This window comes from Botryllus schlosseri, chromosome 4, assembly GCF_051294905.1.
Source record: "Botryllus schlosseri isolate E-star chromosome 4, Bs_hap1, whole genome shotgun sequence".
NCBI classification, from domain to species: Eukaryota; Metazoa; Chordata; class Ascidiacea; order Stolidobranchia; family Styelidae; genus Botryllus; species Botryllus schlosseri.
In genome coordinates, this window is record NC_137239.1 from 28,496,240 (window position 1) to 28,510,534 (window position 14,295).

The 14,295-nt window shown below is 39.5% G+C and overlaps 1 protein-coding gene across 1 annotated transcript; it reads right to left on the minus strand.

The window, feature by feature from the left end:
* Nucleotides 1–1,438: 1,438 nt before the first annotated feature.
* LOC145438033 (uncharacterized) lies at nucleotides 1,439–4,514 on the minus strand. The gene is made up of 3 exons (XM_080315396.1): nucleotides 4,383–4,514; nucleotides 2,467–2,577; nucleotides 1,439–1,666 (listed from the first exon to the last, which is right to left on the minus strand). Exons 1-3 carry the CDS (start codon nucleotides 4,512–4,514, stop codon nucleotides 1,439–1,441), a joined length of 471 nt encoding a protein of 156 aa, XP_080171522.1.
* Nucleotides 4,515–14,295: the final 9,781 nt, after the last annotated feature.

The following is a 14,295-nucleotide window of genomic DNA, read 5'->3' on the forward strand; positions in this document are numbered from 1 at the left end:
TAGTAGTCGACAAACACCATGAATACCCCAAAAACAAACAAACAAACAAAGCCTTTAACTGGATACTGGGCAGTCAACACAATGACTTTGACTCGATTCGAGTCATAATACCATGACTCGGACTCGACCCTCTGGACTAGGGTGAATTGAAAATGATTGAATCGTATGTGAGAGTGCAACTTTTCCGTGCGATCTACATTTCGATAGCTAGCGGCGGAGCTTACAATTCTCGCGTATCGCATTCCTACCATAAAGTCTGCTGCTAAATCATTTTTATCAAACCTGATCTACTATTACAGCTCATCTCCAATCATTTGTAAATTTGCTCATTTATTTTGTATTCTTTAAGAAGCAATCCACATTTACGGAAGTAGATCATGTGAAGGCCACAAGTCATTTCATAACAATATCGAGCCAATATGATCAGATGAAATAGTCTGAGATGGATAAAAAACATATCCTTACGCACTAGGTGCGTGACCGATTCCCGAAATTTGCTCGCTTCTAACATATCAATTGACAGAGAAATACAGATGTAATACTGCTAAATGTTTAAAAGTTGCTAACACGATAAGTATCATGAGGCAAAATGCACGAAACTGTATCGAATTTCATAGAATCATAAAATAAAATAGTTTCAATTCATTCAAGTGCAGTTGCGAAAAGTCTGAATACCAATCTTTAATATAATAAATCGAAAAAAAATAGTTGTCATGGGTGGGAACTTTATTTTATAACCGAGTGAATTTTCTCAACTCGGTACAGTTTTCATACTAATTTCGACATTCTAAAAAGCAAAGTTATTCATTAAATACTGTTGATGATTGACAGGACTTTGATATACAGTCCGGTGCCAAATTTCCTAAACCATCACACCAGTCGACCCTCCACCGTATGTCGATCCTAGATATAATTGCGAAATTGGTCTTGAAATATCATTGAGCATAGCATTCAGTCATCTAAAACTTGAGATCAAGTTAACGAAACCGTAAGACAGCGAAACATAAATATTGGTATCTAATCACTCCCACTGCAGGCTACATAACGATTGCGGGTGATGGCGGCATTTGGTCTATTCGGTATTAGGTACGAGTTAACTATTAAAATTACGAAAGCAATGCATAAAAACTGTATTAGTTGATTAAAAAATGAATGTTTAACGAAATTATATACAACACTTGGTGAATTCGGCACTTAGTATGCTACGTAGGTATTGGCATATTCAGGTCTAGGTATACAATCGCCCGGCTGTCAAAGCTATAAAGGAGGACAAATTGTCAGAAAGAAGGACATTTCGAAGTCCTTTGAGGACATTTTCGAATTCCTAAAAAGGCGGACCATAAATGTTAACCCGAAATATATTCCAATATTATGTATCGTACAAGTAGAACATTCCTGCAAAGCATTACCGGCGGCATAGAGATACGAATGTTTTAGATTAGCTTTCCACATCTTTGAAGTGTGAGAAGTAGCGCTTGAGGCGTTTGGCCACGTACTCATCAATGGTGAGCGGGTGGTCGCCAGACTTGTTTTCGCATTCTGCAATGCCATCCTCAAATTCAAGCTCGCGCATCGCAATTTTGCCGTTTGCCTCTCCAAAATAAGCAACGGATCTCCGATTTTGCCTACGCTTCTCGGGATCGGCGGGTGGGACAACTCGGTGATTCTGAACAATATTCACAACCGGTAGACTAATGATAGGCATGCCTGACGTTGCCTCATTGGTAGAGCGGCAGTTTCGGTTAGAATTGCAATGATTCCACAAAATCATATTGAAGCTTGTAAATTGATATGTAGTATAGGGTTGTTCAAAATAACTTTGTACCAGATTTCACTGGTTATCTGATAGCATATTAGGTGGGTTAAAAAAACGCTGCGCAGCAAATTTGGCGCAATTCCAATTATTAGAGTTATCAAATATTAAATATGCTACAAAAATAAAGATTTTCTTCAAATTTGACTGGCAACGCCATGGAATTGTTAACTTGTCTGCAAATACGATGCATAACAAATTTGGCTCAATTTAAACCTGTCTAAGTGAAGATATTGGAATACAAAATTTCGGATTTTAGTAAATTCCTAAAATATTGTTTCAGAACCACCCACCGTAAATACTATTATTTCAAATCCAAAACTTTCTACTCCAAGAACTTCGCTTCTGTCGGCTGGAATCGAGCCAAATTTGCATTTAGAAAACTTAACACTTTATTGGCACAGCCAGTAAACTTTTGAAAAAAATCTTTTTCAAATAAATTAAAACTCTACAAGTTGGAATTGAACAAGATTTGGTGTGCAGCGTTTTTTTTTTAACCAACATAACAATTTTATCAAGTACTCAGAAAAATTTGGAGAAAAAAGTATGACTGAACAACTCTAATGTACAGGGAAAGAAAAGTCAAAGGCTATTGGATTACTCATCCAATGTGCATGAAATGTGAAAAATTTCACAAGTTACAGCCAACTTACAGTAGAACGCAGTCTCTTGCCGCTCCACGCTTGCATTACTTCCCCGATATTCACCACAATTGCCCCTTCAACAGGTTCCACATCCACAATTTTATCCGAGACATCCCTAACCTGTCAGAGCCATATACCAAAATAAAATAGCTCTTCTATTCTGCTTCAGTAAACCACACAAGCAGCGAGTACATTTGAGCATAGGCGCTGAACTCTAATTTTCTCTAGGCATGCGAGATCGATGACGTCACAAAGGGATGACGTCATAGTGCGCCAGAATTGGCAAATAAGCCGACTCGCAAGCGTTCAATATCACCTGGCACTTGTACATGGAGACATAAATACGACATGATTAAGCAGGCCGCGTAGCCAGCCGGCCGCTTGCTGAATTGATTGAATCCATTTCAAATTTACCAAGGTAGCATCAGTTTATCATGGTTAAGAACATGCACCAATGCCGATAATACATCGATCGGATCAGCATCCTTGTGTAATATACTCGACGCATCACGCTACCATAAGATTACCAACGCATGCGGCTGTGTAGTCAATTAGCGAGCTCGCAATCTCCGCAACATATTCGCCAACACACGCGCCGACAATCGGGAGATTTCAATCACTCCGCCTCGAGAACAAACGAATACGCATCTTCGGCGACGGCTAATAAGGTTGCAGGAATTATTTTCTCAAACAGAAAGTCTGTTCTGGACTCTATTCATTAGTGACTTTGATTTCATAGGAGTTGGAAGTTTCAATATCAAGAGCCTGCAAGACATTTTCTGATCGTTCTGTTTTAGTGTTAGCGTTAGTCAAAATCAATTACGCCGCTGTCTGTTCACGGTCAGTATGTATTTCAATCAATTCCGGCCATGTTCATTGTTCAATGTCTGAGCCAGTCTGACATCACAATCACAGAAGAAGCGATAGTTCCGGCCGGCGCATAGGATATCATGTTCCTTCATAGCAGGAGATGACAATCGCAACATTTCGCGCATATAGAAATTGATATCTTTAGTATCGAGTTCTCGGTCTTGTTGCCTCGCGTTGCGTCTTCTGACCACTCGCGTTTGATCAAATATTCAGGCGCATAGCCGAGTTGTTATGGAATGTGTTCTATAATGGAATCCGCATCGATTTCAGGTGGTTCAAACCTTTCTCAAAACTCAAGCCTTGACTCGCATCTTCTGATGGTTGTTGGTTATGTTTAAGTATTAGCGGAAATCAAGTACGCATGTACGCACAAGTCACACACTTTTGCGGACATTCGATGTCAGTAAGTTTCGTGATATCAATCTTTAATCACAACCGATATATAGGAGCCAAAGCATGCTAGGCCGGAGACGCGATACTTTGGCCGGCAATGATATACTTCGAACCACGCATACGCAATTGTGTAGGCCAACGATGTTATCGTGCGCAGGCCAGTGATGGTATAGTGCGCACCGGGCCTATTGCAGATGCGATTCATCAAGCCAGCGGAACTAGACCTGACGGAGATGCGATAAATCAGGCCTGCGACGATTGCGCGCGGTAATCAATGTCCTAATTTCGCAATCATCTCAGCGTCGAGATCGCGTTGCATTACATTGTGCACAAACGATTCTCGCAAATTGGAAACGCGCTTCCGGCTGATTGGCCGTGGCCGCGCGCAACACTGATAAAATACGGACAACTGAATTGTAACTGAAGGACGGAGTTTTGTTAAGCGCTTGAACGTATTGCTGCCGGTTTACTTACGTGTTCAGCAGCACTACGAAACGCTTATTTCTAAATCGATCAATTCACCAGCCAGTCAGTAACAGACCAAACCGAATTCTGGGTATGCCGCATACCCAAAAAAATTCCTTGGTATGCGCGGCATACCTAGCATACCTGAGTTCAGCGCCTATGCATTTGAGGTAATAATTTGTGCCACACAATTGTACCTGGAGGCCGCCCATCTGGTCTTGAAACAGAAAAGTCAGCGTACATATGTCGGCATGTTCTCCGATTCTATTTTCAGAGCCTGAATCGTCATCAGTAACCGGCGGATATTTGATCGACTTGAGAATTGACATATTCCCTTTCTGGTTCATGAGAGAATGGGCTTCGCAGAAGTAGTCTTTGTCCTCAAAATGAAAATATGGAAATTGTAATACCGGTTATCAAGGAATCTCTGAAACAGGCAAATGTATATCTTGATCTTATTAGTCATTTGATTAATATTTTCTATACCGCTAACGTTTTTCTTTCAAATCAGGATTGTGTAAGCAGAAGCAAGATTTCTTCTTTATTACATCATGAATATGACAGAATGACAATTTACGTGGATAAATCAAGAAAAATATCTTCCCCAATGTATGAGTATATATTGCGGGTTCCTTCATGAGATTACGCATCGCAAAAAGATGTTTCAGTTTCAGTATAAAGACCAAAATGGTGACTACTCCTGCAAAGCTACAAATTCCACACTTAACCCTTTTAAAATCGGATTCCGTATACGGAATCGGTCAACTTCATCTGGCCCTATCTTTATTCGTCTACGTCCTATAGGCTTCATTTTTGTTTATAGGGAAAGCTAGCAATCTTCTGATTCATATGATACCTAGTTCGAAGGTATAAGACATGAAAATTTTCGAGCACCGACGATGTTACATGAGGAGTTCGGCCGAAAATACGCATGCAGAAAAAAGTGGTTATCACCTGAAATTTCCAGATATTTTCCGAGTGGGAAATATAGTCAGAAATTCTGCCAGAACATCAGAAGTCGGCTTGTACGGTATTCTGTGTAATTTTTCATCGTTTCAAACATCAAAACTTGTTCTTGGGAGTATTTCGAGGGGGTTTGTTAATTGTGGTCACGCTTCGGTGATTTTCAAGCACATAGTCCATTTTGTGACCGAATATGAGTCATAAACTGGTTTACTATGCCTGCAAATGGTTGGATACGACAAGAGAAAGTATACCACGTTGTTTCATGCCATTAACTGGGCGGTAGGGGTCCGATTCGGTATTGATCTTGAACTTGACCATTATGACCACTCACTGACCACGCCCATATGTAACTTCATGAATTTTTGATTTTTCGATATCTGGCGAGCCGCGCGGTTTACGGCCATGGTTGACGGCTTGTTCGAAACCAGGCAACGGCGGCTACGCACTGATGCATCAGTTTTGACTCTCTGACACTATCCTGGGGTGTCAGTCTTGAAAAATGGGAGAGAGCAAGAGATTTTTTAGAAAAATATTTGTTTATTAGGTCTTATAAAAAAAATCTAGACATGTCTTGGGTATCGAACGAGGGCGGAAACGGTAGAGGGATATAGTCCGCCCACTTTTACATTGAAACAGCCCATATTTCAGTCTTGCTGAGGTCACGGTATGAATTTGAAAAGTGATGGTCAGTTTTGCTAAAACTGACCCGATTTCAAAAGGGACGACATTGATTTTACAATTACACTCGTAAATCATCCAAATATATTTTATGTTATCCCTCATTTCTATCAATCCAGTGTGCCATGTGCAATTGCGCATATGTCTCTTATTTACATCGGGTGTATGATTTCAAAGACTAGCCTACTTCGACTCATTTCGACACCTTCCTATCTTTTCATTGCATCGCATTCTTGATGTTTTGAAATAATGGGATTATTAATAATTCTGATGATGAATATATCAAAAAACCTCTCCAACAAAACCAAAAAATACTTCTTCAACAAAGCTTTGAATTTTGCATGAGCATGGTCTTAAGGTCCGTTTCACCAAAAGTACATTAGTAGAAGTAAGGTACAAATTATTGACGCGAGTCTTTGAATCTAGTAAATATGGACACGCAAATTTGGACAGGAATTAACGATTGTGCCTACATAGAGGGTACGAATCCCCGCGCATTGAGCAATATTTCTGTTAGATGATAGTTAGAGGTTCAAAAGTCGTTTAATAAGTCCAAAAGTCACAATAGTGCACTTCCGTCCGAATTCAATGACAGCCTTCGAGTGTTGTGATACCATGTTAAAATTTATATACCGTAAATGTCCATTAGAGCTGTTCAAAAAAAACTTTTCCTTCAGATTTCACTGGCTACTTGATAAAATTGTTAGGTTGGTTAAAAAAACGCTGCATGCCAACTTTGGCTCAATTCCATCCAGTAGAAGTGAGATTCATGCAGTAGAAAGTTTTGAATTTATCATTAAAAAATAAAAAATAGAATTTAAATATTTTTCTGTCAACCCCATAAAATTGTTAGGCTGTCAGTAGAGATGATGCACACCAAATTTGGCTCAATTCCAGCCACTATAAGCGAAGTTATTGCAGTATAAAACTTTGGATTCGAATGAAATAGTTTTACGGTGACGAACTCTTTAATTATTTATTATAAAATCATGGAATTAGAAATTTTTCTACTGCAATAACTTCGCTTCTAGTGGTTGGAATTGTGTCATATTTGGTATGCATCATCTCTACTGACAGCTTAAAAATTTCATGGGGTCGACAGGAAAATTTTGAAATTTAATTTTTTAATAAATTCAAAACTATATTCTGCAAGAATCTCGCTTCTACTGGCTGAAATTGAGTCAAAATTGGTGTGCAGCGTTGTTTTTAACCAACCTAACAATTTTATCAAGTAGCCACTGAAATCTAAAGGAAAAGTTTTATTTTGAACAGCCCTAAATGTCCATTCTCAAGAATTGCCATCCTACCTTTAGTTTCATTCCATGTGCAAGTGCTCTTAAAAATCTCATCATGAGCTTACTGGCAGTGTCAGCAAATTTGGTATAACATTCTTTCATCCCAGGAACATCTGGCCAACGAACATCATCGTTGGTGTATGCATCAAGGCCTGTACGAAAACCCTCATACATATCAACTTGTTTGGTGTTTGCTCTGTCAAAGAAAGTCAAGCAAGCTTGCAAAACATAACTAAAAACTTTTTACAATACACTCAAATTCGTTTTGCTTTCATTAAGGCATTCTGAAAGGCCTGGTTATGGTATTCTGTCTTACATGGTGTGTGAGTAAAAATATGATGAGATGGAAATGTGACAGTATTGACATTCTCACCACTAAATTAGTCCTGTTTGTTAACCCAGGATAGATGAATCTACCAATTCTGTTTAAATGTGCAACTATTTGCTTGATTAACGTTTTCATACATGAACAATGAACATAAACATTAGGGTTGTTTAAAATAATTAAAGGTAAAAAGTAAAAAGGTAGCTTTGGAACAACGTTGATGAACATTACCAAAACAAAATTTAAGAATAATTTCCTCTAATCGAAACACAGAACAAACAGACGGCAACAATGATGATAAAGAATAATAGCCTACGCAAGCATAGTATCGGATAGGAATGATCGTATATTGTATCAAATACAATAGATTTCCTGTATCAGTAGATGAAACACACAACTAATGAATTGAATTAATGCATTAATTCAACCATACACTCAGGGGATGGTTCTCCCTAACTACACTCAACATGGCAAAGCACATTACATTGCAGGCACAAATAGTTGCGGTAATTTTGTTAAGTAGTAGTGTCACTAGGTCAAAATAGATGTAATCACCCGTCAGCAACATTAGATAATAATAACTTATTGAATCATGAATTTGCATGATTCTGTGATAAAATTTCCATTCTTCGAAATCTGCATTAAATCCTTATCCTACTTTGAATTTCCAATTGCATCATATACCAGGGTCGCGTATCCATTGGAAAACTCCATTTTTGTATCCAAGGCAAGGGAGTAGAATTTTTCACTTATCTCATTCATTTCATCAACTCTACTCCTGCAGAGAATATGCGACACATCAAGAAACAAATGGTACGTTTCGTAAAGTTACAAAACTCTTACCAAGGAATGCCATGGCCCGTAAGATAACAAAATCCCGCAGTGGACATCGCAGAATATATTTTCTCGCCGACTTCCCTCAATCCAGAGTCAGTCAAATGGTCCTCTGGCACTTGTAGTCCGTATTTTGAAAAATCAATCATTGGAATGCTATAACTCATATTGAAATTTGGAATGTTACGTCACCTTTGAGCAGTAACACTGAAAAAAATGTTTTGTAATATTTTTATCATGCGTTTGAAACCAGTTCAGGGGACATGAATATTGTGGTCATTGAGTGATCTGATCAATTATGTTAAACATAAAATAGTATTTGCAACTGCTCTTAATTCGGGTGCAGTTATTGATGGCACGTTTTGCAGTCCGTACTGGAATCTCGGTACGTTTTGCTTAATATAACAGGCGAGTAGCGATGATTCTGCGAGTTGAAGTAATTGAAAAAATAGAATTGTGTGACCACAGTGCATAGGACACCGATTCCATACAGGCTGTGAACCTGAAGACGCGAATTCCATGACTAAACTTAAGAAATGAAGCTCGATTGATGAATAGCGATGCATTGAAATAAATGGCGCAAGCCCCCGCAAGGCAGGGATGTCAACAATACAGGAAAACAACCCATGTTTCAAAATAGTGGTCTCTGCTGTCCTGCAGTATTGCTACTCAAGCATCGAGGTTTGTGACAAAATACTGTACATTTGCAATTTTCTAACTATATAACACTAGATCGATAAAAATACAATTTTTATGACATACTGGCTGAAACTTGACCCAACCTGACGTGACGTCAGTTTGGACCCTTCTTGATCGTTTGCAATATAATGCAATGACAGCAACTATTGTCCCTATGCTATAGCTCTACTAGGGATGTACAGAGCGCTGTATTCCTAAGATACAACTATGGTAATCACTAAATTCACCATCACCAGTACTTCCCACTTCATCTTCATGAAAATTCTCTCTCTCATCTATATTCGCTCACTTCGGGTTAAGCTAAGGAATTCGAACTTCTAGCGCAAGGGCTTGATCTGAGACCCGGGCTTACTCTCAGCCTCAGGTCAGGTCGTGGTGGACTTGTGGTACAAGACAAGGAAATGTTTATTATTATTGTTTACCGCCAGGCGCCAATACCTCGCAGTGATGAGCGGATAGTGATTTTCGAGACTCCGAATCCCTCCGACAACTTTAGTGCCTGAGGAAAACTCCCTCCGACTCCGAAGACCTCAATCCCAGACTCCGAGATACTCCGATGAATCTTGTCAAGTATCCGAAACAGTGGCAAGCATGATACACTTGGTAATGTGTTTTACTAAATAATGTGATAGTGTGGTTGGCCTCATAGTATCGTCTACTCTCCAGTCCCCAATTGCAGTGCAGATGGTTGATTTTTATGCACTTGGCAATCATTTTTGCTTGTTACCTGTCATATTTTGGCGTTTATAAATTTTTGTTCGTGTTCATGGTAAACATTTCTTGGTGTCCATTGGGAACACTTTTCTTTGTGGGTAGGAAAGTAGACCAGACCCTAAGGTTCAACAGTCTAATTAAGCTTAAATTAGGCGGCATAAGGAATATTGTAAGACATACGGCTTGCTGAATTTGATTTTGCTCTGCAGAGGGTGCTCACTGCTCATCTGCTCAAGCTAAACCAGTTGAGTTCAGAGTATTACAAAGTTTGTAGTACAAAGGCGGTACCAACACAAACTAGGCAAACTTTTCCTATGGATCAGCAAGCTTAGTAAAATCACCAATATGTTATATATAGGCAGGCCGTGTTATTTTTGGCATTTCAGGAGCCAGATGCCAAAACTGCCAAAAATAAAAATTTCAAAATGCCAAAAATAAGCAATTTTTGGCATATGCCAAAAATAACAGGGCCTGCCAAATAGTGTATTTCGTTCATGGTGTTGTGTTAACAGGACCGCGTTACAAGCGAGAAGAGCGTTTGTGAAAGGCAGGTTTCTTAATCTGGGTCCAGCCCACCCATTAGGGGTGAATGCATGGTGTCCTAAATGGTGTGGGCACAGCGAGATTGGATGACTGACTGCATTTGGTTTACGTCATACTTTCCATTTGTCCAAAGGCAATTTTACGACCATTTTTGACCGGCTTGTCGAGCGCTAAATTTGATAAAACGGGTATCAATGAGAAGCTGCCGCAGTACTGATTATTAAAATATAAATTATATTCTGCTCATGGAACTGGAACCCCCAAAATCAACCACTATTTTTGCATTGTGATCGAGTTGAACATTGTGACGCAACAAACTGTCTGGCTATTTATGAGCTGCATAGTCTCGTTTCGCCAGACAGTCTTGTTGCGTCAATGTTCTTAAACAAGCTAACCTTCCCAGTTGGAACCTTCCCAGTTGGATGCTGCACATGTTGTGGTGTATTTTGACAAACTAGCCCAAATAAAGCGATTTTGTGACTAATTCGAGGCTGAAACTATCTATTTAGAGGACGATGCCAAAACTGCCAAAAATAAAAATCGAAAAATGCCAAAAATAAGTTATTTTTGGCAGTTTTGGCATATGCCAAAAACAACACGGCCTGTATATAGGCCTATGCCTTTACGATCTTGGCCTGAGATCATCAGCAGACTAAATTGCGGAGTTCGCATTACAAACAGGCCATTGCACTTGTCAGTAGATAAAATGCCCAGTGACTTAATAATTCGATGTGATGCAAGATAAATATGCATTGGACGTAAGACACTAATGTGCTTACTGCTTACACTAGTTTTATTTATAACAGCCTTTAATCCTTGTACACGAGTAAACAACACTTGTTATATATTTAATGTACTAATTGTTATAGTTGAATAAACGCTATATTTTGCTGTTAACCAACATGAATGTGTACCAAAATTCCAATATTTTGCATTCAAATATGCCAAATGTCAACACTGGCATCAGCTACTATTACCTACATTCCTACAAGGTCCGTATACAATATCCATACACGGTGGATGTTTCCGAGCAAGTGAGCAACTGATACCGATTGAACTCCTTTTTTCCGTGCAGTCACGTAATCCTCTCGCGCGGAAATATTATCTCAAACTTTGCATTCTGCCCGCATCGGGAGCGTTCCTCACTTTTGAACTAGCAAAGCCTAGCTACCAACAAGTTTTTAGAATTGCTTCCAAACGACAAAATTTACGGGCTACTGTACTTAATATCGTGTTAATTTGAATTATCCCACGTCGGAAAAAGTGAGAAACATTGGCAATTTTCATTCGCACTCATTCGGATTTTTCATTCGCACCACGCTCGACACTCGTACTGAAAATTTTTTCATTCGCACCAGGCGGCAGTGCGAACCGTCACACAGGTTGAAAAGCACTGCCATAGTGCCTTGCTATGGTGTGGAGCAGTGCTCTTCAACCTTCTTGCAGACACGGCCTCATTTAGATTACATATATAGCACACCGTAGCATACCAGTATCATACTTTGAGTGTTATTAGTTTCAGTTCTTTTGTGTTGAGAACATACATGTTGAAGTATAAAAGCAAGTGTAGTAATGCCTCTATTTTACGAGAATAAAGCTACACTACATTCTTACGACCAGCCATATTTTTTATCAACGTTAACACCGTATCCGACACAACTTTTCCGTATAGCTCTTCGACCAATACTGCGGGCCTTATAATATGGGGGAGGGCGTCATACCATGATATTTTCTAAATCGGGGTGTTCGAGTAAACGGAAGATTAGCATCGCATTTCAATATCAATGCTATCATTTTCATTCCATGATGTGGACGAATGCTTTTGCTGTCGAAAATATATCCTGGGATGCATCGATATGAATCAAGCTCTGCACCTTTCGTATACCTCAATTTGCAGTTTTGACAGTCTATTTAATCACGATCTTTTGCACAACTAGCCTACTTACCTACTTGAGTAGATTTAAAGTCAGTCAGTCAGTCATAGTTCAAGTAGTTTTAAGCTGCTTTAAAAAAAGTACTTCTACTCGTGCTTGAGTAGATTTTTGCGTCGCTACTTCTACTTCTACTCGAGTCGCTTTCTTGACTACTTTGACCACCTATGTTCATTTCTAGGATCTTTTTCCGCCAGGTGAATACGGCTGCCGCTGATTTCCTAATGTTAACATTAAATTTGGTCACCATATTTTGATATCCGAAAAAGAGGACACTTTTCACAAGTTACAAAAGATATAACGACGAGAAAACGGGTGCAATTTAATTTTTTACGGCAAACAATATTGGGTTGACTAAAAAAGGTTATTTTCGAACTCGATACCCAAAAGACCCGCTGGCACGTAAAATCGTTTGGCATTGAAGTTTCTTTAGTTCAACCTTGCCTCACTGCCATCGGAATCCAGATTCTCTCAGAATCCATAGCTCTCAAAGCTATAAAGCAGGGGTGGGCAAACTTTTGAACTTGCGGGCCGTATTCAACATCTGAATCCATTCGCGGGCCGCACTATATAAAAGTGGGATTATAAACCAAAACGTCATATTGGTATTTGGTTATATAGTGAGGACATGGAGACAATATATATGCTTATTTAAAACAATCCACACATTGCTTTGATGGAATCGTACACGCGTCAGAAACAGTGGCGAGATTTCACAGGCTGGTCGACCTCTATAACCAGCAACTTGGCAAAACTTTGAGATGAAAGTCGGTTGTCCCGATTCTTAGAACAGGATTGAAATTTAAATCTGTGAGCAGCGATTTGTTCATAGATTTACTAATTCCACTTTTAGTTCAGTTCCATGACACACAATGCTGACAGCATCATAACCAAGTTTGCTACAAACACGTATCTACTATGTGCAGATAAAAATATAGACTATTTCTACGCATACAGAGAACGAATCTACCTAAAACTCACGCGAATCGTTTTTTATAAGCACATCACTGATATAATTAAAACTGGAGTGGCCAATCTGACATCACACTCGTGATCCGAATTATGTAAATCTATAGTTTGGGATTTTTGTGATGTTTAGCAATTGAAACCTCTCAGACTGGTGGGCCCTGAGATCGTGCTGTCGCGCCAGAAATTAAACGTAAAAAATGATATAGGAAGTATTTACCTTAGAACTGTGGTTCTCAAACATTTTAGGACACGCCCGCTAATTATGATGGTAATAAATTTCGCGCCCCCCCCTTGTTGTCATATCACAAGACGCAACCAGGCAGGATGCTAGCAAACCTAACGGATAGTTTGATGGCATGGAAGGTAACGACGGTGAATGAAAGCTTATTAAATATGAAATTAAGACTAAATACATAGTAATAACAATGAAAGCAATGTAAATCGCGCGGAGCGCGAAAAATATTTTCAGTTGAGCTCATCGTCGCGTCTCCCTTCAGATGCTTTCACGCCCCAAAGGGGGTGCAGTCCCCAGGTTGAGTACCACTGCCTTGGAATTACCATTGGGAAATGTACTAAGAAAAAGTTAAAATGAAGTCCCTGCAATATAATTTGATTTTTAGTACGCATTTTATCAATATTTTTTAATAAGTTTCTTAAGACTCTCCCGGGCCGCACAGAACGTTGTGGCGGGCCGTAGTTTGCCCACTCCTGCTATAAAGGAGGACGATACGGGCTGGGGAGATAGTGTAGTGGTTACGATAAGCGCCCAGCACGCAGGCGAACCGTGTTCGATTCCCTTCGGAGGTTTATCTGGGCTCCTCTTCCCCTGCCGTTGCCGTTCTTACGGCGACAAAAAAGCCAAAATGTATAGTATACAACCGTTTTTTGCCATTTATGGGTCTAGAGAGTGACATTTAGAGGGTTTGGATCGTAATTAATTATCCTCATGTTGGCATCCATGTTATTTTATGGAAGTGAGTCTGCTGAGTTGAGGTAATATTGCCTTGTCCAGATAAACGTGCTACCGCCGAGAGTCGTTTACAGTCTTTCGCGCCGAAAGTCGAGGGCTTAACCGACCACGCCAACTCGAATACTATCTTTCTATTCGACAATATCGAGAGAAGAAGTGTTTCGGAGACGAACCAAGAATCTTGTC